Source organism: Oxyura jamaicensis, chromosome 5 (assembly GCF_011077185.1).
Source record: "Oxyura jamaicensis isolate SHBP4307 breed ruddy duck chromosome 5, BPBGC_Ojam_1.0, whole genome shotgun sequence".
In the NCBI taxonomy this organism is placed as follows: Eukaryota; Metazoa; Chordata; class Aves; order Anseriformes; family Anatidae; genus Oxyura; species Oxyura jamaicensis.
Window position 1 is genome coordinate 29,657,021 of NC_048897.1, and position 26,938 is coordinate 29,683,958.

Consider the following 26,938-nt stretch of genomic DNA (forward strand, 5'->3'; position numbering starts at 1 on the left):
TGGGACGACGGACCCAGCACCCAAGGGTGCACCGCTGGAACCCGCCGCCAGCCTCGCTGCACACCCACACCACCTCCTGAGGCTGGGGGTGAGGCTGGCAAGGCAAGCGTGGTCGCGTCCAGCCTCGGAGCTCCCGCCTGGGGGACCCCCACCCTCTCAACCCCTCCCGGCACATCTCCCAGCCTCACCTCCAGCCTTCCCCCAGCTCTCCCACCTCGCAGCCTCCCCCGGGGGCAGCCTGCGAGGCCCCGCGGCCATTGGCCGCCAGCACCGGCACCGCCTCCGCGGCCGCGCAAGCGCTGCGCCGAGCCCCCGCAGCCTCCTCCTCCTCTTCCTCACCCTCCTCCTCCTCCTCCTCCTCCGCAGCCTCGGCGGCGCCGGCAGCGCTCAGCACCGCGGACAGCGCCCCGCCGCCAGCCTCCGCCGCTGCCTCCCGCGGGCCATGGAGGCCGCGCCGGGCTCGGCCTCGCCGCGCCGCGGGGAGCAGCGGCCCCAGGGGACTCGCGGAGGCCGCGGCCTCGCCTCGCCCAGGTAGGAGCCGAGCCCCCCGCTGATGGGGCTGGGGGGTGCTGGGTTGGTCCTGAGCCCAAACCTCGGCGTTTTGGGGGAGCCCAACGCATCGGTGGGCAGGTGCCGGCTTGGCCTCCCCTGAGGATTTTTGTTGGGCTGTCGCTGGAGGTGCTCAGTCCTCCCCTTGCTGGGCTTTCACTCCAAAGGTTTGCTGTCGAAAACCCTGCAGCCTTCTCCTGCTCCCCCCCTTTGCCGTCTGCACTCCCTTACCTGGTGCCTTACACCGGCCGCAGTCGTGTTAATTTTCTGGAAATGTCAACAAGCACCACGGGCACGGAGCTGCCCCAAATTTTCAAGCACGTTGCCGTTTGTTAGACTGGAGGCAGCAGATCCGAGCTGTTCATGTCCTCGGTTTGTTTGACCGGGGCACACCCCGAGGCGAACAAAACCCAAATTCGTTCTGAAAGCTGAGTTTCAGTTCTGTCTGCATCTCCTTAGCTCTGGAGGTCTCAGCCTGAGGCTGGGTGGTTTTGGGTCTCGGAGCTCGCTGAGTGACTATGTATGCAATCCAGCCCTGCCTTCAGTCCGGGGCACTGGATGGGGACTGAGCTACCAGAATCCCCGTTAGCTTTGAGTAATCCTGAGTAATCCTTGCTCATTTGACTGGGTCCTTTGCAGTGAGTGCTGCAGGTTGGGAGAGTTAAGTTACAATACGAGTTACGCCATCTGAATCCATCATGTTTTTAATTTCACTCATGTTGCATACTCGAGAACTAGAATTTATGGCAATAAAGTAAGTGCGAGCATTGCTCTCTGACTCCTGAGCAAGCACATATGTAAATGCTACTTTCTGCACGGCTCTTCGCTAGCCACCAAATGGTTAGCTCGGCAGTGCCTGTCCTCTGGCCCTAGCCAATGCTTTGCTGAATTTACCACCAGAAAGCTCACCGTGTTTGAAAACAACCCTTTCTTTCCCACCTTTTTGGGACCGGGATAGCAAGGTATTGTTTTCTTTTGTTTTCTTCCAAACGGGGGTTAGTTAGCAAACACAATTTGACCTGCACATTTTCCACCGCCAGTGTGCATACAGCAAACTGCATCCACACCTACCCTGGCACTGAAGCCTGGGTGGGGACCGCCAAGCCCTTTGTGTCTGCTTGCATCCCGTCGCACATACCCGTACCCACAGCAGCACGGGCTGCCTGGGGTAAATAAAGGTAAGGCTGTTCAGGCGAGTCAATGGGAAGAATTATAAAACTAAACTTTTCTTGGCAGACTACGTGGGAAGCAGAGTTTTGCAGTCTCATTAATTTTTCATGAAGATTTAACATACTCAGGAGTCTCATTTAAAAAAAAAAAAAAAAAAAAGATTGTAGGTCTTCTCAAAGATATGCACTGTTCTGCTGCTAGACTGAAAAAGCAAAACAAGGAGCAACTACGTAGAAATTTTCCCGTGCACAAGAATTTGACCCTGCCTAAGGAGAAGATGAATTGCTAGAGAGGTGTCCATCTCTCTGTCAGCTCGGCACTGGATCTAGATAATAGGTGAGAGTGAAACGCAACGAACCCTTCCCTAATCTCTGGAAAGGGGCACTCTCATCACCTTTAAAAACACAAGCAAACACAAGCTCCACAAGCTCTTTTTTTTTTTTTTTTTTTTTTTTTTTTCTTCTAAGAGCTCCACTGCTGTGTTGCTGGGGGTATGTTGAAAAAGAAAACCTCTGTTGAAATTCTAGCATAAAATCCCATTCTTAAAAAGTCTTATACAACTCCCAAAGAAAAAGCCATTCGTCTCAGTGGAAGCTGACCTCTAGCACATGGTTTTAATTCAGAAAGAATTTCTCCTTTTATTCATTTGGGAAAACTCGTGCAGCTGATGTGCTAGAAAAAAAAAAAAAAAAGAAAAAAAAAAAGAAAAAAGAAAAAAAGGGAAAGCAAATAACAAAATAACACTAGCTTCATTTTGTGAATGAAATTTTGCCATGCTTAATGTCTGATTGAGCGAAGGTTTCTGTGGAAATAGGATCTGGTTATAGTCAAGGCACAGGCTCACACCCTTACTCTCGCATGGTTTTGTTCCCCCTTGAGATTCTCCTGTCAATAGGAGACACTGCCATTTGACTCTGGCATCAGCTCCATCACTTGGTAGGTGATGCCCACTGTTCCTATGCAGAGAGCTGCCTTCCTGGTCCTCTCCTTAGTATGCAAAGGCTGAGATAAATAACCTTTATATTAAACAAAAAAAAAGAAAATAAAAAAAAGAAGAAAAAGAAAAAAAAAAAAGCTTATACAATTGATCTGGGGGATGAGGGTTTTTTTGGCAGACTGATAAAGAAGCCACTCCTTCAAACGCTGGGCATTTCAGGCCCGTTTCTCCCCTGTCGGAGACCTACGCTCCCTCCTGCTGCATGGCTCGGAGGGATTGACACATAGATTTCAGCCTCTGCGATGCCTGTCACTGTTCCACACCCCAGCGGAGGTGGAGTGGCAGCAAGCTGTCTTTTTCCTGACCTTGACCTTATCTTAACTGTTTTACCGTGGCTTCAGTCCTTTCGCTGCCTCCCCGCATCAGGTGGGCTGCCTGTGCCCTGACACTTGTCTCAGAAAAGCACTGCTGCACTCAAATTGACTCGGGCAGTTTCATAAATTGGATTATTATACTGTCTAGACATCTCAAGGGGAAAGCAGCATGAGAAACGCAACTGACTGCTGTGGGTAACAGGAGCAGTTAGCTCCAGTCTGGCACTTGCCCTACACCTCCTCTTTTTTCTCTCTGCATCACTTCGGCTGCATCCAGCTGAGCTTGAAGAAGAAAAAAGAGGCTGTCGGGCTGCTTTGGGAGGCTTTTCTGAGGCTGAGAGACCATTTCTGCCCACACAATCCCAAAGATGTCAAATATCTGACACGTCCCGGGATGGAAATGAACATTGAAAAAAAACATTTCTCTTCCCCTGTTGTTGGTTTTTGTTAGTGTCAGCGTGGCACGGAGCCCAGGGCAGTGCTCTGCCCACCTCTTCTCCTGCCTGACAGTAAACAGAAATCAGAAACTCCCCCACAACCATTTTTCAAGCACATTTCAGGGTCCCGTGGGCCCAGAAAAGTGCTAGTGACCTGCAAACAAGGACGACATCTCTGGTGCAGCCCTCAGCAGATCAGATGTTAAGCCCGCCAGCATCCCGGCTAATTGGGAGCGTAGCAACCAAAAACCCAAAATGTGCAGAACTGCCACCAGTAATTACCCAAAGCTATCATTATTTGTGAGCTTCAGGTTTCCCTGGAGATTTTGGATACGAAGGTCACATTGCCACAGCGTTGGAGAGAGATGAGCATAAGGCAACTTGGATCCAGAGGGTGATTGACAGAACTGTAATTGTTTAGCCTGAAAAGGAGATAATGAAGAAGAGTCGTGAGTGAATGATTTGAACTAGCTAAAGTTATTCTAAAATATGAAGCCACTGAGCAGCCAGGGGATGGAGCTGAGACAAAATGTGGGGGAAGGATGGAACCAGACAGAAATCCACAGCAGAGATGGTAAACAAGGGGAATGGGCTTGCGTGTGAAATATTAGCCTTGGGAACATTGATGTACGTGCAAAAAAACCTGGACGCAATCTGCAACCCACCAGGAGGTTCTGTAGCTGAGGGGTTTCAGAAGAAGAATTTTTCATTGCATGTTTCCTGCATCTCCCAGAGCATCTTCAAAGTGTTTTTTGTGAAAGCCTTTTTCTTCTGTCCAGTGCTAGAGATTAGGCGGGCAGACCTGGCGGTGCAGTTGTCAGACGAATTCAGTTATGCAAAGCCTCTGGTCCCTATGCAAATCCAGCAGTTTAAATGGAAAATAATTTTCTTTTTACTTTGAATATATATATATATATATTTACTGGTGTGGAAATACAAAAAGTGCAAATCATTAGTGTGGCAGTCTCTGTAAATTAATTATGCATTTTAGGAAAACATTGCATATTTAAAGTGTACCTAAATTAGGGAAAATGATAGGCTCAAGGTAGAGGGAAAATAATAACTTGGAGACATCAAAAAGGGAGTGGGAAAAGGTCCAGACCTTGCCGAAGTTTAACACTACCACAATCCCAGCTTTCTGATGAAAATTCCCTGTCCTATCACTGCTAGTACAAAGCTGCAAAGCAAAATCACTCCAGCCGCTGGAAACCTGGCAAGAGAGCGATGAATTACACACTTTGATCTCAAGAGTGGAAGTGAGATGCTCCCCAGGTCGGCCCTCACAATTAAACCCTGCCCCTGCAGCTCACCAGAGCTGTGGGGGATGTGGTGGTTAGTAGGTCCTGGTGTGGTTGGTTCTATAATTAGTGCAGATAGGCAGTGACTAAATATGCCATTTTAGACGGGTGACCGCAGACCGTAAGCTTTCCTTCATCTGCCTGTGTTGCACCTGACCTGTGCTGCATCAGGGATGACTCTGATGGGGCTGTAGCAAGCCCAGACGAGGCCTCAGATTACGCCTCGTGAACTGTTGCTGTTTGATTTATACTCTTCTGTGTTGCATTCGCACACTCCAACAACAAATTTGTAGCCTTCTGTTGGAAACTGCCCTCACATGGAGCTGTAACCCAACTCAAGGGTCTCTGAAAGTCTGGGTAATCCTGCCGCTAATCCATCTGAGACAGGGCCGCAAGGACTTCGTGCGACGGGATTTTGTATTCTTTCTTTTGACAAACGCTGCGGGTGGATGGGATGTTGCTGTCACAATCTGTTCAGGAGCTCGTGCTCCGGCATGCAGCACTCCCTCGTGCTGCAGCGAGCTGGCTGAAATCTTACCAGTCCTTTGCAGTGCGGAGTGGAGGCAGCCAGGTGCTGGCACTGCCGGGAAGGACCCGTGGAGCTGATCTCAGCAAGGTGTGCACACATCTGGCTGCAGGTTTCCTGGCACCTGCTTCAGGGAAAACTGACTTGTTTCCACTGATTTGTACTTCTACAGTCATAAGAAACGGCGAGGGTCTCGTGGACCCTGTCTGACTGCTGCCGTTCAGTGTACATCATCTCCCAAGGACTCAAGGAAGCTCACTAACAGCCGTGGGCATGTGCTGACTACTTTGATACCATTTTGCCATTTCTCCTCTCCTTTGTTGGCCAAAAAATATCCAGCAAACGAATTTCATGACCCCAAATCCACATGTGAACATCAGTTCTTGCTTCCAAAGTCACTGTCATTGCAATGAGCATCCTTTACCATGCCGTCCCTGTCTGCAGTTGTCTTCTGGCATAAAAACTGGCCCTGGAGGGTGTCCAACCAGTCAGGGTCTCTTTGTTATTAGCCCCGGGACTGGGATTGAGTGCAAGTAATGCTGAGCACGATGCCTGCACCATGAGTCTCCGTACCAGCACAGAAATAGCAGCTACTGCAAACGTTACTCTGTTGTAATGATTTTAGTGAAATGAGCCCATTTTGTGTAATAATGAAATACAGTTTCTCGGTGTTGATAAGCTCAATTGATGATGGAAAGTACATAGCACGCACTGCCAAGACCAGTATGTCCTCCCTTCTGGAAAAAATACCAATTTTCAAGCAATACTGAGCTAACAGCAATCTCCAAATCTCTTTTGTCATTGATATTACTGTGCAAGTTAAATTTGGGTGCAGTTCCAGAGACGTGTAATTGCTAGAATTCTGTCTTTCTGCGGCTGTCTGAAAGAGAAATGAGATGAACTCTGCAAAGTTTCAAAAATATTCCTTTCTCAAACATATTTTGCCTTTTTTTTTTTTTTTTTTTTTTTTTTCCACACTGCATCAGGTGCCTCAGGCTAAAGTTCATCTCATTCTTGTCTCGCTCCAGCACTCAAAATTCTGTGACGCCTCGGGACGCTTTGTGATTCTAGCTGGCCCGTATCATCCATCATGCTTAATTCTCGATGCCAGACACTAGAGCAGGCACATAAGTCAGCTGTAGACACCACGGCACGTGCTCTGATCAAGCTCCAGAGACTACTGGTGTTTCCATAGTGTGCTTGCCTTGAGACAGCACAGTGCTGCTCAAGCTCCCTGAGATGGCAATTGGAGAGGCATTTTGGGATCAGTGCGGCCTCATTCTGCTTTGTGTGAAGGGTTTTCTTGGTGTCACACAGAGTGACTGGTCCCTCAGGTCTCTGCAATTACTCTGTGCTCCAGGGATAGGACCGTGCCATTATCAGCAGCCAGTTTGTCTTGTCCCTTCCACGCTGAAATATCTTGGAGAAATAAGAGGGAACAACGAGGTCCATCCAAGTAAAATGCCATAAGCAAAATTTAATTCTGCTTACACATTGCAGCCATACCTCGCTTCTAAAACCACAGCCAGCAGAGGAGTTGAGCACCGTTCAAGGGAGCATTACACGATTTTTCACAATTTTGGAGCAACATGCACGAAGATGTGATGGATTCACCATCAGCTGGAGTCCCTGAATGAGTCATGGATGTTCTTGTAAAAAGCATGGTCCAGCTCAGCCCTGGCTCCCGAGACAGCAAAGAGAGGGGGAGGTTTTAAGTCTTGCATTAAGCGGGAGGCAAGATTCCCCCATTTAGCTTTTCTGTCAATTCGGTGCTGTAACAAAGAAGGGTTTCACCCTCCCTTTATTTCCTCTCACAGAGCAAAACGCAATGCAGGACCTTGCCAGACCTGCCTCGCCATGCCAGAGATTGCCAACACCGAGCCCAGCTACAGCGGCACCTCTTGGGAGAGAATCTGCCCGGTCCATCACTGCCCCGTTCCTGCATCCCCCAGGCTGGGGGGCGACCACCTGCCCTCCTCCAGCCGCACGCTGGGGCCAGTGCCCACCCAGTCCAACGGGCAGGTACCGTCGAGCTCCCAGGACTTGCAGCAGCATCACCTGTATTACCCCTGCAACCAGCAGGAGCCCCGAGGCAGCTACGGCCTGCCCCAGCTCCCCGGGCACGGCGAGAGGTCCGTGCTGTGTTCCCACCTTTCCAGCAGTGACCCCACGCCAGCTCCCCACCACCAGGTCTCAGAAACCCCCTGGAAACAGTGGTCCCCCGGGCAGCGACCCTCTCGGCCGGTGCAGCATCACGTTGTGACAGTCAGGTGAGAGGTTTTCATCATCTCCTTTGTGGTAGGCAGCAGGAGGGGATGAGGCAGGTTTGAGTGGGGAGCACGTGAAACGTGGGTTTGCTCCACAATCTGAGGCAGCAGCTGCCCCCCAAAACCATGAGGGATGGAGTTTGCTCTCTCTGCCTCTGTGGAGAGCGTACAGAAAGATGCTGTTCCTGCAGGATTTGCTTCTCAAATGGACTCACTGGATAAAGCCAAGGTCACCTAGCTACTCCTAGATCATCCAGCTGTGATCATGGCCTGTTCTGTGGTCCTCCTCTTTTCTCCTCTTGCATTGCAAGATACCCAGCTGGCTAGTCCTTTGTCTTGGCAGAGTTTCTCAGTGATAAAAGCACAATTAATTTCTTTTTCTGCTCCCACTGGAGCTGCTGCCTGTGCTGGAGGGGAGAGGCATCAGAGGGCAATAAGCACTGGCTACCGCAGAGCAGTGAGAAATACAAAGCTGGGGAGCACAATTTGGTTTTCCAGGCTGGACAGCAACAAGGATATAAATTCTGTGCTGTCCCTGACAGAATCAGGTAAGATTCGTTTGTGTGCAGAGCACACAGATTCAAATTGCTTGCTTGGTGGATGTTTGCTGGCAGTGCTGTAACAACACATACAGCACAGGCATCCTCAACAGCCTGAAGTACTACATCCTCTGCCCCATCCAGCATCATCCTGCCTCGCTGAATGGCACAGACCACGATCCCTTGGCTACCACAGCAGCAGGCACCAAGCAATGTCTGCTAGGAGATGGTGCAGCATTCCTTGCCTTCGTACAGCCATGTGGGGCTAGGCACAAAAGCCCTTTATGGTCTCGTTCTGTAACCATTAACAGAGGCTTTAATTTGCTTGTGTTTGCATTTGCATCAACACTGCATCAACAAAACTGTCAGCTGCGTTCTCCGTAACAGGTTAGTTAAGCAGCAAATGCAGCTGGATGCCAAATCCCTGGCAGAATGTGCAGAACTAGCAGACAGACAAGTGATATTATAATGATGGTAGAAAGGGGGTTTTAATCCGAGCAAATCTGCTCGAGAAGCTATTGTGAGAGAATTAGCACAGAATGGGCAGTGTGCTGCCAAAAGGAGACCTCTATTTAATAATCTAGTGAGGATTTTTCTTTGCTCCTCTCTCTCTCAAATCTATGGAGAGCAATGAGGAAAACGCGATGTGATTTATTACACATGCCACAAGGAGTGACTCTTCTGTGGGGAGCTCTGCTTCGTCACTTTTTTGTTCCTTCCACTCAAGACGACGTGCCAGGAGGGAAGAGCTGCTGCAGGGGCACCAGTTGGCACCAGCCCCACGTTAATAAATGTAACCTTGGTCCCCTGGAGAAGGCTTCTCTATTTTGTTCCTCAAAACTCTACGAGAGGAACAACAAAAGCTCCTCTGTGAGAGAAACACCAGTAAAATAGTTTTTTTTGCAGCTCCACTGGCCGTCTACTCCTCTAGATTGGACAAACATCTTTGAAACAGCTCAGGAAACAAATGAGATTCACCTTTCTGGAAAATCCTTGCTGAGCTGAACACAGAATAAAAACTGTAGGCATTGTTAGCCCAGCTTATGAAATTTTGTAAAGAGTTATGCTCTTGTCAAAAAGCAATTCAAAAATTCAGTAGGAAAGCACTTAAAACAGATAGATTTTCTTGGTAGGTGTTATGGGGCAATTTCTTTGGGATTATTGTGTATGTCCATCATATTCTATGGTGTTTTTTTTAGAGGAGCAAAAAAGAGCAGTTAATACCTGTCTTCCCATCACGCTTAGTTAAAATGCCAGTGGGAGAGGAATAGGCTCTGCTATTCATTAGACTAATTCACGTTGTGCCAAACAACTCTTGCAGCAGTGGCTCAGCTTGGTGCTATGCAGCCCCTCAATGGGTTAACTCTCATTAGCAGCCCAGGACTGTTCTTTGTAGGAAAATAAATGATCATGACGCCTTCTTTTTTTTTTTTTTTTTTCTTTTCCATCTGCAGACATGACAAAGCTTTCAGGATGCCAAAAAGGTATGTTTAATATCAAAAGCTTGCTGTCCTTCTGCCCTATTATCACCGTTCTCCTACCCCGCTGTTAGGAAGCGCGGAGCATTATTGCTGGTGACGTCCCTGGCAGGCCCAGCTTCAGAGGCAAGGTCAGCGCTCCCTGCCCCGTGCTTCCCATCCGCTTGGAAAAATCTCAATTTGCTCGCAAGATCAATTTAACCTGCGCTAATGAATAGCAACGCAGTCTTGATAGCCGTTCTCAGGGCAGGTGCCTGGCTCTAGTCCATACGACAGCTTTATATATATATATAGTCACATTTATTGGATTAATCCAGCTTGGCCTACCAGATGGGGAATCAGGAGGGCAGCACTAGCAATAACAGTGGAGTCCTGCATTTTCTCACAGGCTACAGTGGAAGAGACCTCTGTACCCAGACTACGTGCAACGATTCCTAGTTTTTCATATAGTTAGATACCAGAAAATCTGCAATTAAGTTAAGAGATGTAAAATATTCCAAGGAGGTTATGTTTAGGAAGAGGCAATCCTTGTGCAAAAGTATAGGATGCTCCCTGAAGTACAGCTAGTCTAGCCATGCTTGGGAAAAGAGCATTTTAATAGAAAAGCTAAGTACCACAATTATTTTATCTCCAGTTTTCTGCTTTCAAGTAAGGTGAACATATAAAGAGATCCTATCAGCATGAAGCTCACCTTTAATACAAAAGACAGTACATAAACATTGCAAATTAGATTATTAAAGTATAAAGATCCCCTAATGTTCAGAATTAAATGTGAAAGGAACATCTTCCATTGTATTTGCTTTATAGCAGTTTTTATCTTTATTGAGTTTCTTTACAGTATTAGGAAACTCTCATTTAGGGCATGAAAATAGGCAACAGAAATTCCTTCCTTGTAAAGAACGTGGACTTTGCATGTAGGCGTACAGTACTGTCGTGGAATGTAACATTGCTAAACAACAGCTTCAGCTGGAATGCCTAAACTGAATAAACATGAAAACATGCCTGGAACTCTCTTTAAAAAACCGAATAAGTTCACCCTTTACAAAATACAGAGGATTTTTAATATGTTTCTCAAAATTAAAATACTTCGATTGCTTTCAACTTCTGTTTAAAAGCTGATTTTTGTAAAGTGTTTTTCTCTGGAAGGTTTGGGTATGGCATCAGATACTGCAGTTTATTTTTATTTTTATTTGGTAATTGGTCATGGAATGAACCCAAAACAGCCTCCAGATATTATGTAATCTAATGTGGAAAGGGCAATTTTTGTTCATTTTCATAGTGTAGACTTCATCTATGAAAACAAATTTGATAAGGGAGCCTTAAATTGAAAACAAAACCAAACCAGACCTGACCTGAAGTCATGCAAAAAGCTGTTTGAAGCGTTTAAGATGATTTATAATTAGGAGAAGAAAGCTGCATTATTTGACTCAGTGAAGTTGGAGGAAAGAGAAGCAAAAGACCAGGCAAGCAGGAACCTCAAGGCTGCTAAACACTGGCACAGCCGCTCAAAGTTTCATAAATATTTCACTTCCCCATGAAGCCCAAATATTTGTCAACTATTTGTGAACATAGGATTTCTTATATTTCAGAAGTACATCCAAATACATCTTAAAAACTTAGAAACCTGCCAAGCCAGAGAAGGAACCCATTCCAATCTTTTAACAGATTCACTCATCCTGCAGACCCAGAAGCCACTTGTCCACTCCGTGGCTGCTGCTGACAATCCTAACAGCAGCTGCACTTCAGATCGGCGGTTCCCATCCCTTTCTGATTTGCAGATGCCTACGTAATTCCCAGCAGTAAGGCAGGCCCCCATACAGTGAGTGAATGTAGAGCAATGACAACAGACCTGCTTAAGATAGTTATCTTTAGAGGAGCCTTCAGAATATCCTATGACTTCTCAGGCTGAAGATCTGCAGGCCAAATGGTAAAGCAGCTACTAGGTTAGATTGTACAATGGGGAGAAAAAAAAAACACAGACAAACAAACAAACAAACAAACTAGAAAGCTCTTTCTAAATGCAATGTTTTCAGTTAAACATTTAAAGCTTCATTTTGCCTTAGGATGGAAGAGTCTGGGTTTTATTGTTTCTGACTGAAAAAGCAGGAAAATGTAGGGAGGCAAAATGTAATTACCCAAGTTAATTAGAATTGCCTGCAAGCATCCAGTTGGAGGTATAATATGTTCATTAATAGCTGTACTAGAGCCTCGCAGCTCTTCAATAAATAAATGCTCAAACCAGAAAGCCCTAACTCTTACTTCCTTTCACTAGCACTGTGTTGGTTCAACAGCAGGTTTCATGCTCGAAGCAGAAGTGCCTTAACAGCTGCATTTTTTCTTCTGTTGATTCCAGTTACTCTCAGATGATCGCGGAGTGGCCTATAGCCGTCCTGGTGCTGTGTTCAGTGACGGTTGTGGTTTGCACTTTAGCTGGCCTGCTTGTTGGAAATTTGCCTGATTTTTCTGAACCCCTAATGGTAAGTCCTTACAGACAAAATGTCAATACAAACGTAAGGAATGACCACAGGCCAGCCAGTGATATTGTCTTTCTGCCATATAAAATAGGTCTGTGCTTCCTTCCTTCTCTGCAGATAGAGGCAGGACAGCAAATCAAGGAGGACACTAAAGGCACTAGAAAAAACTGACAGTGCTTATCAGTGGTCTGCTATCCTTTCCCATCGTCTTCACAATGTGCAACCAAAGCAAGATTCCTTCCAGATGGACATAATGTTTGACAGTAACGCACAATACTTGCTGTTTCTTGATGCCATAGTCACCAAGAGAGAAACAGGGACTTCACCCACTCTTTTGTCCAGCCATGACTGTGTCCAGTGCACACACCACCACTTGGCCTGTTGTATCTTTAAAGGACATTAGTGAAAGGCTTTCATTTCTTGCTATCTCACTGCTACACTGCTTAATAGCTCTCACTGTTGAAGCACTTCTGTTGGTATTGTGTTAAGTTTCCTTTCCTGAGGCCCAGCATGCTGCTCTGGTGGAATGTCCTCACCAGCTTCTGGTATGTAAGGGATGTCATATTTCCAGGGAAAATTTGATTTCTGTATCTCTCCAAGATGCAGTAATAATCTCGTATAGTTTCTGTGTCTAGGAGAAGCATTAAGGAAAGCTAAGTTAAACTACAATGCAAGCTGATGACAAAACACTTTATTTTGGCTTCAGGGTTTCGAGCCACGGGACACAGATATTGGCAAAAAGCTCGTTGTGTGGAGGAATGTAGAGAGCCATACGGGCTACAAGAAGACCTTCTCCCTTTCACCGTATGCCGAGAAGAAAAGGTATTTGAGTTTGGTTTGGGGGCTTAGAGGAAAATGTTGGCTATAAAGTTTACAACTCACTGTTCCAAGATATTTACGTGAATTACATCCTATATCCTATGCTCAAAAGCAACCAAGGCACTGGGAAGTTTAAAGTCTCTTTCCCTGCAATGCACCTGGACTCCCTAATCTGTGATCCAGAAGTTAGGCTCTAAACTCTCCATGCGTTCACTTCACTGTTTACCATTAAGAGAATGTGGTGGGACGCAGCATTGCACAAGGGGATGCAAGTTCTCACGTAGCCTCACACAGATTTCTACAGAGGGCACAGTGTGTGCAATATCAAAAAGCTCTCATCAAAGCAATGCTGTCTTTTAAGACTACAGTGACTTTTATTGCTGCAGCAGCGTGGTGTGTGGCACCAGAGCCTTGCCAGTCAACGTAACTCATTGCCAGGTATCTCCCTACTTACACAGATAATCTCCTCTCTTGCTAGCTATGATGACATTGGCATTAGCAGAGGACAAAAGGCCGATCAGGGAGGACAAGAAGCCAGGACACGGAGAATGGTGGAACAAATCTACGGAGCGGATGGTTTCTTTTGCGGTCCCCCAGGTGAGTGAAGTCTTGATGGGGTAGTAAGTGTCAGGCACTCAAAGTTCAGAACTGTCAAAATAGTTTAGGACACTGGGAAATGTGAAAGCACTCTGAGAAAGCAGTGCATACAATACCACTCTGTGAAGGCTAAGCCACCTCTGAGATAGTGACCTTTCAGCCCTTCGTAATCAAATGGTTAGAAAAGGCTCGTTCCGAAATTCTGGAGTTGTTTCTCTGTCTGATTTTTTGCCATATCTGTTTTTACCCTTTAGAAATATACTTTAAGGGTGCAAATAAAAAGACTAACGTTTTCACCGTTTACCTGTATCAAAAGTGAATACTATGAAAAAAATGCGTATTTCCCCCTCCCTCTCTGTTTCCAGTCCATCCCTGTTCCTTCTTTTCTTCTTGAAAAACATGTGACAGTAAAAAAGAAAAAGAAAAAAAAAAAGAGGGAAAACTCCAAGACACACAAAATTTGTCCCCAGATGGATGCTAAAAAGTAGAGGAAAGAGGAACAGCATGCAGGTATTCTGACTCCCTCCCCTGCCTCTCCTCCACCTCTGAAACCAGGCAAACACCAAACCCTCAGGTCCTTGGGAGTTTTTGGCTGAACTTCAGCTCCTCGCTTTGCAACAGGGGTTGCAGAACCAGGTGACAACACTCACTGGAAGCACGCTGACAGCACGGAGAGTGGATTTTGCAAATGCCCTCCCCCTGCTCTCCTGCTGCTGCCAGATGGGTGGAGAGCAGAGGTCGGACAGCACAGGGCAGATGCTACCGCTCACTACAAGCTATTTGTGATCTGGTTCCCTCCAGAGAGCTCTCCATAGCAGTCTTATAGACAGCAAGATATTTTTTTTTTTTTTTTTTTATGCACACAGAGTCTACTCCAGCCAGCTTGGCTAATTCATCATCATTACCTAATACTGTCTATTTTTTTCCTTCCTTTTTTTCTTTCAGAAAAGAGCTATTCCCAGCTGGTATTTATGTCCACAACTGCTGGGAGCTTATGGAACTTGCAAGCTATTCAGTCCATGTGTCAAATTGAACAAGACAAGGTTAGTGATGTCACACAGAACATACATACATGCTCTCTCTTTCCTGACTTTCCCATCTTTAAGATCTAGGTGAAAGGAAATAGCAGACAAAAATAACGTAAGCTACAGCACAGGCTTCAGCCTAGAGGACTCCAAAGCATTTTACTGACTTAGCAATACAAGAATGATTTCACCTCTCAGCTGGTCTGTAGTAATGTAGCAGCTGCCATTGAACAAGAATAATCAGACCCTGAACAAGAACTTGGTCCAGAAGCCAGCGATGTCCATCAGAAGCTGCTGTGAATTTCGAGCAGCAGAACCTAATTACCAAAATGGAGCTATTGTCGTGGAGACTGCCACAGCAAGCTTTGCAAGTGGGAGGTTTAATTGGATTAGCTGTGTTTGCTGTCGGATCTGTAATAACTCTAAGTGATCAGACCCAGGAAACCTTCGCTGCAAGAGCCTGACGTCCCGCTGGCAGGAGGCAGCATGTTCACACTGCACCCTGCCAGGTGCGCAGCTCAAAGAGCTGCAGCCAAGTCAGGTTTTAAGTCACCCCACAGCACATAGGTGAGTGCAGGCTCCCAAACCCACCCACCTCACTGAATATTGCACTCTCAGCCTGTGCTGCCGGTGATACTGCCAGCAACACCCTCGCTGTGGTGCTGTGCCTGCAGCAGCTGTCAGGCCAGTAACGGCCAGTGATGGTACTGGCAAGTCTAGTAATAAGACATAAAATAAAAATTAAAAATAAAATAAATAATAAAATAAAATAAAATAAAATAAAATAAAATAAAATAAAATAAAATAAAATAAAATAAAGGAGTAAAATGTGTCTCCCCTCTCTGTTCTAGCATTTCAAACTGTGAAATGAAGGGCACTGCTGTCACTAACACAGTGGAGAAGGATCCACATTTTCAAATCAGAGGCTATAAAATATAAATAGTGAACGGGGTTTTATTTTTTGACAAAAGCCAGTGTGTTTCAATAGCTTTAGCATGGGCAGTTTGTCGCTGGGAGGATGGCAAGCCATGGCTTGTATGCCAGGAGGGGAGGGGACGATTACTGCAAGAAGCAAAGAACCCCATAGGGCTGCAAGATGAAGTGTACAGAGGATCTGACATGATGCTCCCTTGGCTGTTTTTCAGATACGTTCACATGTTCATTTTAGAGACCTCTGCCAACGTACCGAAGCCAATGAATGCTGCCCAAGCTGGTCTCTGGGAAACTACATTGCTGTCCTGTACAACAGGTCCTCTTGTTTGGAGATAACCCAAGGAGACATCTCCCACACCCTGGCCCTCCTCCGTGCCTGTGCTCCAGATTACCACAAAGGTATCCTCACTCCATCTTGCATAGGTCCTGAGACTGTGAGACAGAAACACTCTCAGTGTGCCAAAGTCCCAGAGAAATGTACCCGCTTCAATGCTATTTACCAGCTTCTTCACTTCTTGGTCGACAGAGACTTTCTTAGTCCCCAGACAATGGAGTACCAAGTGCCATCCCTCAAATACAGCCTGCTGTTTTTGCCTACAAGGAAAGGTGCATCTATGATGGGGATCTACTTAGACAATCTTGAATCCTGGGATCTGTTTGATAACTATACATCTATCACTGGAATGGACCTGGGCCTTAAACAGAAGCTATTCCAGCACTATCTTTTACTGGATACCAAGTATCCAGTTCTGGCAATATTAGCTATTTTTCTAAGCATTTCTTTTTATTTACGCTCAGTCTTTATTACTTTGATGGTCCTGCTCGCTGTTGTCAGTTCTTTGATGATCTCCTACTTCTTGTACAAGGTGGCCTTCAGATTCACCTACTTCCCTTTTGTAAACCTGACAGCAGTCATCATTCTCAGCAGCGTTTGTGCCAACCACACCTTTGTCTTCTTCGACCTCTGGAACCTCAGCAAGAGCCAGAACCCTTCCGCTGGGCTTTCTCAGTGGGTGAGTCAAACCATGCACCACTTTGCGTATCTCATGCTGGCGTCTTGCTTCACGACGGGTGCTGCCTTCTACGCCAGCTACATCAGCAATATAACAGCCATCCGCTGCTTTGCTGTCTACATGGGCACCTCTGTACTGGTGAACCTGGTATTCATGATGACTTGGCTGCCTTCTTCGGCTGTGCTGTATGAGCGCTACATAGCAACAACCTGCATTTACAAGCCAGAAGACTACTGGAAAAACACTGGCCATAAGAGAGTCGCCCTCTCCCTCCATTACATTCTCAGGGGTCTCCAGAAGACGCTGTGTGAAACCTCCAAGCTGCTATTTGAAAAGCTTCTGCCTTGCGGGGTAATAAAGTTTCGGTACATTTGGATTTGCTGGTTTGCTGCCTTAGCAATAGGAGGTGCCTACATTTCCTGTTCCAACCCGAAACTCAAACTCCCAACTCTCGAGACATCATCCGTTCAGGTGTTTAGGCTGAGCCACCCCTTTGAGAGGTATGATTCTGAGTACTGCCACCAGTTCATGTTTGAGAGGCTAGAGCATGGAGAAGGGCAGCATATGCCTGTCACAATAGTCTGGGGCATTCTGCCCGTGGATAATGGGGACCATTTCAACCCCAAAAGCAATGGCACCCTAGTGACTGATGCCACCTTCACAATCCAAAGCCCTGATGCCCAGAAGTGGCTCCTTGAATTCTGCCAAAAGGTGAAGAACCAAACTTTCTATTTCCCTGATGCAGAGCAGAAGTCTACCGTGTGCTTCATGGAGGAGTTTATCAGGTGGATGGACAGTCGGCAGTGCTCCCAGCGAGACCACAGCTTCAACCTTTGCTGTAACCAGTTCTCTTTCCCTTACAGAAGCGAAGTCTTCCTGCACTGTATCAAAATGATGCTCCTGGAACAAGGCAGGGAAGGGGCAGAAACATATGATCTGGGCCTCAGATTTGATGGAGAGGGAAATCTTGCTGCCTTGGTACTGCAGTTTCAAACAATTTATCACTATAGCTTCAATTACAGCAAAGCCAAACACTTCTATGAGGAAATCAACCTCTGGGTAACAGAGGAAATGAAAACTGCCCCTGTGGGGCTTCAGAATGGGTGGTTTACCAGTAAACTAGAGCTATACAACCTCCAGCACAGTCTGAGCACAGAAACGATGGTGGTCATGGGGCTCTCCATAGCCATTTCCTTTGTGGTGCTGCTGCTCACTACTTGGAACGTGCTCCTCAGCATTTTCTCTGTTACTGCCATTGCGGGTACTGTGCTGGTAACCGTTGGCCTTCTGGTCCTCTTGGAGTGGCAGCTCAACGCAGTGGAGTCTCTCTTCATTTCAGCTGCAGTAGGTCTCTCTGTTGACTTCACCGTCAACTACTGCATCTCCTATCACCTGTGCCCCCATTCGGACCGCATCAGCCGAGTGGCTTTTTCCCTGAAGCAGATGAGCTGTGCCACAGCGATGGCAGCTTCTGCCCTCTTCTCTGCAGGGGTCATTATGCTGCCTGCTACGGTCCTGGCGTATCGGAAGTTAGGGATATTCATAATGATGATCAAGTGTATCAGCTGTGGGTTTGCCAGCTTCTTCTTCCAGTCACTGTGCTGCTTCTTTGGCCCAGAGAAGAACTGCGGGCAGATCCTTTGGCCTTGTGCCCACAACATGAAAGACTATTCTGATGACTCTGGGCCAAATGGAAGCTATGCCTGTGGGGGAAATGAGAAGCAAAACCGATTGCGGAAGGTCCAGGAGTCCAACACTGCAAACGAACAGTACGAGCTCCAGCCTTTGTCGAGAAAACTCAGCGACAGTTTTGACAACAGCACTTCTACAAGCAAGCTGTCCAACAGGCCATCAGTGCTCTCTGAAGACACGCAGGTTGAAGATAACAGATGCCCAAGAATAGGCATGCACCCTTCCCTTGAAAGAGAGAGACAGAATCTGCAGGAGACCCTCGGAGACCAGCAGGTTGGCCTGTGCCAGTGTCCTGCCTTGCAAACTTCCTCTCCTTACAAGCACAGCAGCTCAGGAGCAGAAATTCACAGGAAGAGACTCTGCAGAGATTGTCAGTGTCAAAAGTACGGTCCAAAAGGTTGGGATGGGTCTGGGCTGGACTATATCCAGCCAGGTGGCGTGAAAGAAGAAGGGCAGCTCAATAAATCACAGTGCTCTAGTGACACTGCCCAGCAGCAGTTGGATTATACCTCAGACAACAGCCATCTTCCTGCTGCTGACATCTACAAAATTCACAGATGCCTTTGTTCTCTTGGCAGCTCTTTTGACATGCTCAACATCTCCAGTGAGACATCGATTAGCGATTTTGAGCAAGGCCTAAAGCTTGCTGAATCAGCCAGTTCTTGTCCTGATGTCTTAGAGCTGTCTGATTCGTACAGTCAAACAGAAAGAGGTTACTTGAACGGGAAGAGAGATACCCTGCGGCTGGACCTGAGGGAGACAGTCTTTGATATCTCTCCAGCAGCATCACAGCAAAACAGCTCTTCATGGAAAAATCGATTTGGATTAGGGAGTGAAGGCCCAGTGGTGTTACCGAACAGCCAACCAGACATGCCTGATGTTTGGATCAAGCGATCCAGTGCACAAAGTTCTGGTCACAACAGCTGAAATCTTGCAGAAAACAAAACTGTACTGCTAGGAAAGGGAAAGTCGAAATATCCTTGGAACTGTAAATATCACTTTTTTCCTCCCACCTCTCCTTTGGCTGAGACTATTTCTTAGTATTTCAGCTGTGCAAATACCTGTGTTTTCACAGAACCAGCAAACACGATACTACTGAGAGGCTGCAAGATCAATCATGACAGAGTACAAGACCATTGACCTTCCAGTGTCCTGTGCCATGTTCACAGCTGTACTGCAGAACTTATCGAGTAAACCTGTTTTGTCATTTCCTAAACAGTGATTCAATTTTTCTTGTCAAGCTGCCTAGGAGAGACATAATGAGAGAGATGAAACTCCCCAGATACTCAAAGACAGAGAGCTCATGTTAAAAAAAAAAAAAAGTAAAAAGAAAAAAGAAAGAGCCAAAACCCAAATCTGCAGCTATAGAAAATCTAGATTTCAAGTGGAGTGTATTGTTAAAAAAAATAAAAAAAAAGTCGTTCATTTTCTACTGAATCAGAAACTGCTTTATGTGAAGTCTAAGTTCACAGATCTCTACAAAATTGACATAAGAAAATCTCATCAAGACCTTTCAGTTGATGCAGCATCTTATTGATCATGGAGGAGGCTGTGGAATGAAGCCCAAATCTATTTTTAGTAACAGTTTCAATTCGTTTTATCAGACAAATTACTGGTACTGCCAAAGATTTTCATTGTGAGATTTCTCCTTTGACAAAAGTGTCCTCGTTCCTGCAGTGATTTGGGTGCTTTGTGTTTTGTCTCCATAGCTTATTTCCACTCAAAGCTACAAAGCTGTAACTTTTTAAAATTTGCATATCTGATGAATCTTGAATTTTACATGTTTTTTCTCTACCAGAAGCAAACAGAAAAACAGGTACTTCCTTGCCTTTGTCTGTTGAAAAAAAAAAAAAAAAAAAAAAAAAAAAAGAGAAAACACTCCCTCTACACGTTGACGTAAAATAAATGCTTATGACAAACTTTTTTAAATCTGTGTGATGCTTCATTTTCACCAAGAATACTGCAGCTAATTTTCTTTAAGTGCTTAATACGCTTTCCAGTATCATCAGCAAAAGGAAAATACACATCTTAAGAGATTCACTCCTTTTGCCATCCAGTTTTCTGGGCTCTGTGGGAGAGGGACCATGACTACCTAATGTAGATTAGGAATATGCTCTTTTAAAGCTAAAGCCCTTGAAATGTAAAGCACATTTCAGTTGTAAATTTCCATGCTATAGCTCTCAAGTATTGGGTGTTTGGGGCAGTTTTGGCAACCACAGCTGCTCCCTGGCTGTACAGCAACTCCAACTGAAATCCTCTCAGCACCAAAACCTCCTCCCCTTACCATTTGCAGGGACATCCCCCCATTTTGAAAACCCTGTTTTCACAGTTTTTTTCACAGCGAAAATAACTTAGAAATTTAACCACTTCACGCAGGTCACTCGGGGCGGTTTGAGCCACCTCAAGCACAGGAGGCACACCGAGGGCTCAGCAGCGAGCAAAACCCCTCAGAGAGCCTCAAACATCTCCAGGGCTCCGCTCCCTGAGCGTCCACCCGGCGGTGAGAAGCAACGGGTGGCAGTAAGTGCCCTGCCCGCCCCCTCAGGGCGGCCGCCATTTGCACAGCGCCTCCCCTCAGGGGAGAGCCTTCCCCCGCTGCCATGCGCGCTGCGCTTGTGCGCATGCGCAGCGCCGCCCGACCGTTGGGCGCCCGCTCCGGTTCAAACGGCGGCTGAGGGAGCGGGCGGGCCCTGTGGGAGCGGAGCGGAACCGGAGCGGATCCGGAGGGGAATCCGGAGCCCTGCGGGTGAGTCCAGGCCCCTGGGGGAGCCCAAGGTACTGAGAGGGAGCTGCGGTGCGGCCGTGGGTTTCGGTCAAGGGAGTTGTTGTGGGTGGTCAGGTCCCGTTTTGTTAAGCGTGTGGGGGGTGGTGCTGTTGGGGCTTCTTGTAGCCATTTGCTGCTGTGTGAGGAACCTGGCTTTAAAAGTTAAAATGTGGGAGCTGGTTCCTAGGGGGCTGCCCAGAGAGGCGGTGGATGCCCTGGAGGTGTTCAAGGCCAGGCTGGATGGAGCTTTAGGCAACCCGGTCTGTGGGAGGTGACCCTGCCATGGCAGGGGGCTGGAATTAAATGATCTTCAAGGTTCTTTCCAACCCAAACTGTCCCACGTCACTTGAAGGGACTTAACTTGCAAAAAGGAGAGAAAAAAAAAAAAAAAAAAAAACTTCAGAAATCCACTGTTATTAATAAGGCTTTATATACTTAAATAGCTGTGGTTTAAAGTTATAAACTTTACAGAGAAAGCTAGTTCTCTCTAGTTATTTTAAGGAGTGTGTCTACGCCTAATGAAGAGAAATGTAAAGTTCTGAGAACTTTCAAGTGGGCTGTGTACATTTTATTTTACTTAAAGTACTGAACAACTTTGCTTGGAACACTGTGGCTTGCTGACCACTTGATGTTGAGATTTTGTTTGTTATTGTGCCTGTGTTATTATTTTCAAACTTCATTTCATTTGCACCAGCCTGATAACTATGTTCTGAGACTGTTTACCAGGAGGTACTTGCAGCTTATTCTGGACCCTTTATCCTGGGTGGAATTAGAAGATTGCTCTTAGTTGTTGCTACCTTAAAGTGCCTACTCTACTCAGATATAATTGTGATCTCCTCAAACTGAAGGCTTATGATCCACTAGTACTGCATATTTTGGTGATCTCTTGTAGACCATAGTGTTTTCATTGTTGTCTTTTTCTTGCAGAAATGCAGATGGCTTTTTCTTCGAAGAAACAATGTGTTGGTAAAACACCAGATCCAGAGTTCAACAAAGATCCAAATTTTAACTTTAGCTCCAATATTCCAGTAGATGGTGTCTTCAAAGCTACAAATCAAGGGTAAATGAAAGTGAAGCACAGATGGATTTATTACTTGACAAATGTCCTAAAGATAGTGTAGCATTTCACAGGACCATTTAGCCTTGAAAAGACCCTAAAGTCCAACTAGCCAACATTCCCAAGTCCACCACTAAGCCACAATGCCACATCTACACATCTCCCACATCCCTCCAGGGTTGGTGACACTACCACCTCTTTGGGAAGCCCATTCCAATGCCTAACCACCTTTTCCATGTATAAATTCTTCCTAATATCCAACCGAAACTTCCCCTGCTGCAACTTGAGGCTGTTTCCTTGTGTCCAATCCATCACTTTTCACCTGAGAAAAGAGACTGACATCCTTCTTGCTGCACCTTCCTTTCAACTAGTTGTAGAGAGTGATGAGGTCTCTACTCCAGACTAAACAGCCCTAGTTCCCTCAGATGCTCCTCATTTGTATTGTTTTCTAATCCTTTTGCCAGCTTTGTTGCTCTTCTCTGAACACGTCCAGCAACTCGATCTCTTTCGTACAGTGAGGGGCCCAAAACTGACCCCAGTACTCAAGGTGCAGTCTCACCAGTGCTGAGTACAGAGGGACAATCAGATCTTGTCACATGAACAGATCAAGTAATCTATAAAATGCAGTGATCTGATAATTGTATTATACGTATCTTTTAAGGTTTCCTAAATCTGCCAAGAAAGTGGAACCACTTTTGAAGAAGACTGCTACAAGAGGGTATGTTTTCTCACATTGTTCTTAGTTGTCCTTGTGCAGCAGTGTTCCTTCTCAGAGAGTTATGACGAGCTCTAACCATATGCAGCTTTGTTGCCAAATTTGCTTATGAAATCTCTTAGTCAGGAATAAGAGCAAATCCTTCGTAGAAGAACACACTTGTGAAAGTAAAAGAAGGTGTCTGATATTGATGTTTGTGCACTGAAGTCTTTGATGTTTTGACTCTATAGGCCTCTGAGCAGATACAAACTAGAAACAGAGCTGAAGACCAAGAATCAGCTGCTAGAAACAGCCAAGCAGCAGTTACACACCAGACTAACAGGAGCGCAGGTAAGGATGGGAATGGGGTAGAAATCACTGAGTAGATCTTATATTCTGCTCCCTTACAGGGCTAGATCAAAGGACTGGCTTACTCATTTTCCAGTCTCCATTAGAAGCCAGTAGAGTTTGAGCAGGATGGGTTCTTTCTGTCAACAACACCAAAGATACTAGGTAATCATCAGTGCTGCAAATATATTTGGCTAGCTAATGCATCCAGATCGCTGTTAACAATCACCAGAACTCATCTCGAACTCATTGCAGGAGAACGTTTCCAGTTCACAGTGATATATTTGCATTAAATTCTAATAAAAGAACCTCACTATTACCAGATTCTTCCTAGCTACATGAAGAGAAACAGTACATAATCATTCAGTACTTTACACTGATCATTTGAGATCTATTAATTATTTTTCATCTTAATATACTATTACAGTAGATAAGCTATTTTATTTGATTGATCATCCTTGTTTCACTTGTCCAGTCCTTCCTATTTCTGTTACCTAGTCCCAGGTATGGTGTGGCACGGCACATGGCATTGGAGGTGTGGGTTTAGGGGTGTGTATGGTCATGTTTTAGTAACTAAGAACATTTCGAGCACAGTAACCAGAACTCAAAAGTTTGAGAGAGTGACCTCATTCTCTTCTGTGTATTCAACTGAAAGATCAGTGTACATAGCCTTATGTTTCCTCATGTGCGATTGTATCATATTATTGCCTAGTCTTTTAATATCTGGATAGGCTTCTGCATTTTTTTCCTATCTGCTCATCACTGGTGAGGAGGCCACACCTGGAGCGTTGTATTCAGTTCTGGGTTCCCAGGTACAGAAAGACAAAGACATATTGGGGAGAGCCCAATGAAGGGCCACTAAAGTATTTAATAGGCTGGAGCATCTCTCCTGTGAGGAAACACTGAGACCCGGGACAGCTCAGCATAGATAAGAGAAGGCTTAGGGGGAATCTTATCAATGTATATTAATATGTGAATGGAGGCCGTAAAGAAAACGGTGCCAGGCTCTTTTCAGTGGTGCCCAGTGACAAGAGGCAATGGGCAGAAACTCAAACACAGAAGCTTCCATCTGAACTCCCTACTTGAGCAGGGGTTGGACCAGATGGTTTCCAGAGGTCCATCCCCACCCCAGTGATTCTGTGAAATACACCAAAGATTTTACTTTCTTGATTCAAGTTTAGATTGAGAATTGGTGCCCCTTTATTCATCACCTCTCGCCGATCACTTCAGAACACAGTGCAGCTTCTCTCTTGTCCAAGAGGCCCTACTTGTAGCCTTCAGTTGTAGAAGCTCACTTTATTTCCTAGTTCTCGTCTGGTTACTAATCTGTGAGATGATCTTTCCTTTTATCTCACAGCTTAATTTCTTTAAGAGCCTTTGAGACCTCCTATGGGATGTTCAAAAAAGCTTTTGGTACTATCAGCAGGATCACCCTAATCCACATGCTTATTGATTCTCCTGGAGAATTGCATTTGACTCGTGAGGTTGATCAGCTTATCTGATTGCCTGGTAATATTTGAATTATGCAGGGAACAATGCTGTGGCCTACAGATTCTAAGATGCCCCTTTCTTCCTGGAGTTAGCCGCTCTTCTATGCGTAAAGCTCTTGAAATATTTATATAGAGCACAAAAAAAGGCATGCTAGAACTGCCTAAAAGGAGCTTATCTCTAGGATTTTTTTTTTGAACCATTGCTGTGACATGTGCAAGTGATAAATCCTGTCAAGTAGCAGGAGTAAGGGTCTGTTTCTCTGCAGATGGAAGGGTAAGATGTAATTCTTGGTACTAGAGGAGCACCAGTTAAGCCATTAGCATTGCACTGAGTGTTACTGATTAATGCGAAGAAATTCCCCCTGGAAACTTGATTCACTTAAAACCTATGTTAATGGCAGAGCACTATAAAGGAATTAAAGGAGGAGAATGAAGGCCTGTTGCAAGAAGTCGAGAAGCTCAAGAAATTTCAGGAGACGTGCATGGTCATTTTAGAAAGCAGAAACATTGATCCTGGTAAGTAAGGGCTATGCATTTTACATACTGTTCTGGTAGTTCTTCAGAACACTTCCTTTTTTTTTTTTTTTTCCTTTGTATTGTTAATATTCGTAAAACATCTGGCTTCTCCTTTGTCAAGGAAATACTGGGGGTGGGAGTTCTAGTGTAAGAGAAATATATGCTTCCTTCAGGCAGCCCTGTCCTGGATAAATTTTGAAAGCGATTTACTTTTTCTTGGTGTAGAAAGTTATTTTGAGAAGCTGTTAGTTCCTACAAGCAAAGTTATCAATGAACATCTAATAAACACATGTATCTCATAAATCAGTTACAGGTAGCAACATTGTGGAGGAGGAAGAAAAGACAAAGGAATGCCAGAAGCAGACAACGGTAAGAGAATTTCAAAATGGCAGTGAGTTAAATGGGCTTTGGTGAGAAGACTGTAAAAACAGCTGCTGAGATGTTTATTCGCATTATATTAAACCATTTCCCTTTGGCTCTTCAGCTGTTGACTGAGAAGCTCATAGCAGAACTGAAGGTATTTAATCAAACGGCTGAAAAAGAAAAGGAAGCACTTCAGGTAAGGCTGACTTTGTTTCAGAGTCAGACAAGTAGTGAGCATCTGGTGCTGGGAGAAATTTTAAAGCTTGTTTTCCACCTCATGCTGCTCTGGCCTCTAGATAGCAAATGCATGCAGCCTTACTGATCTTCCCGAAGTGCAATAAGGGAATGGTATGTGTTACCCTTATAAATCGAGGGCTGACAGCAAAGTTTGGGAGGGGCAATGGTAGTTCTTACCGAAGTCATTTAATGTCTAATGATTCAACTTGGAACAAGATAGAAGATGGAAGCGATGCTAAAGACTGATAGCTTTCAAATTAGGCTCGAGCAGTTCCTGTGTAAAGATGGTTGTCGATGCTGGAAACTGAGCTGTCTCTGCTTAGAGCATCTCTTCTCGGGAGAAGTTTTTCAAGACTGTTGCAGGTGGTTGCAAGCACCACTGGAAAAACACTGAGAAGACTTGACCTAACATGAAGTCATAGAGACCAGTGACCTCAGGGAGCTAAGAAGTAGGCAAGCACAAGCAGCTTCGATAATATGTCTATGTACTGACCAAAATAGTCATTAAATTATAGCTCTACAATTCTTGGTAAGAAGCGTGAGCTACTTAATGAGCTACTTAATGAAATTACTATTACATAAGGCTACACTCCTGGTCGTGGCTAAGTTAGCATTTTTTCTCAAGGAACCATGGTGAAAGACATTCCAGTCAAGTTACGCTAACCTTAGCTTTGCAGGTGAGACTGAGTTCAGAAGTGTCTGGAGTTCTTTCCCCCGTTTTAGTTGCAGCTGCTTTGGAAGTTTAGCTCTGCTATTCTGCACTGTCATGTTAGTGAGATGTTGTGTATGCCGACTCTTCCATACAGACAGCAATGGCTAAGTGGAAACTGGCAGAGGAAGAGAGGCAGCAGTCCCTGGAGAAGCATTCTTCCTTCCAAGCAGAAATAAAGGAATGTTCAGCAATCCTCGATGAGTTGGAGCAGCTCCTGGCTATGTGAGGCACAAGGATGGACTGCACTGTTTTTTCTTGTTTTACTCCTAGTTCAGCAGTCTCTACTTTCAAACCTGGTCCCTCTATCAGGTCCAAAACACTGAGCTGGGCAGGCTCCTGAGCAATCCCTGGTGGAACGGCACCTGTGGTGTGGTAACCAGGTAGCAGCAGCGTTGGTGAAGTGCTCTGAGCTCTTGTTTTTCCCGTGGGGTTCAGCCTGGACTCTTTCTTAGTTATTTTTTAAGTGTTAATAAAGTGTTTTCGATTAAAGCTCTTGGAAAGACGTTTGGGGGTGCACCGTTCCCGGTTTTTTTAATCCTTAATTCTGAAGCAGTGCTACACCACCACTCCCCGTGACCTCTGCCACCCCTCGCCCCCAGACGAGCGGCGGGGCCGGCTGCTGGGCGGGC

At 45.6% G+C, this 26,938-nt stretch overlaps 2 protein-coding genes across 2 annotated transcripts; both read left to right on the top strand.

Moving 5' to 3' along the window:
• Positions 1–279: 279 nt before the first annotated feature.
• On the top strand, positions 280–19,508 carry DISP2 (dispatched RND transporter family member 2). The gene is made up of 8 exons (XM_035326917.1): positions 280–501; positions 7,106–7,561; positions 9,552–9,581; positions 11,929–12,052; positions 12,756–12,871; positions 13,347–13,465; positions 14,411–14,508; positions 15,636–19,508. Exons 1-8 carry the CDS (start codon positions 443–445, stop codon positions 19,053–19,055), a joined length of 4,422 nt encoding a protein of 1,473 aa, XP_035182808.1. The 5' UTR covers positions 280–442; the 3' UTR covers positions 19,056–19,508.
• Positions 19,509–20,489: 981 nt separating this feature from the next.
• Positions 20,490–26,813, top strand: KNSTRN (kinetochore localized astrin (SPAG5) binding protein). Its single transcript, XM_035326920.1, has 8 exons — positions 20,490–20,874; positions 21,820–21,952; positions 22,611–22,667; positions 22,895–22,994; positions 24,883–24,997; positions 25,305–25,366; positions 25,482–25,556; positions 26,404–26,813. Exons 2-8 carry the CDS (start codon positions 21,822–21,824, stop codon positions 26,533–26,535), a joined length of 672 nt encoding a protein of 223 aa, XP_035182811.1. The 5' UTR covers positions 20,490–20,874; positions 21,820–21,821; the 3' UTR covers positions 26,536–26,813.
• Positions 26,814–26,938: the final 125 nt, after the last annotated feature.

What these genes read in the sequence shown, in the direction of transcription:
- DISP2 (XM_035326917.1), top strand. Translation starts at nt 443, where the DNA reads ATGGAGGCCGCGCCGGGCTCGGCCTCGCCGCGCCGCGGGGAGCAGCGG. An exon ending in GCTTTCAGGATGCCAAAAAG is followed by an intron (nt 9,582 to 11,928) that starts GTATGTTTAATA and finishes TGTTGATTCCAG; the next exon opens with TTACTCTCAGATGATCGCGG. An exon ending in GTCAAATTGAACAAGACAAG is followed by an intron (nt 14,509 to 15,635) that starts GTTAGTGATGTC and finishes GCTGTTTTTCAG; the next exon opens with ATACGTTCACATGTTCATTT.
- KNSTRN (XM_035326920.1), top strand. Translation starts at nt 21,822, where the DNA reads ATGCAGATGGCTTTTTCTTCGAAGAAACAATGTGTTGGTAAAACACCA. An exon ending in TTCAAAGCTACAAATCAAGG is followed by an intron (nt 21,953 to 22,610) that starts GTAAATGAAAGT and finishes GTATCTTTTAAG; the next exon opens with GTTTCCTAAATCTGCCAAGA. An exon ending in CCAGACTAACAGGAGCGCAG is followed by an intron (nt 22,995 to 24,882) that starts GTAAGGATGGGA and finishes TGTTAATGGCAG; the next exon opens with AGCACTATAAAGGAATTAAA.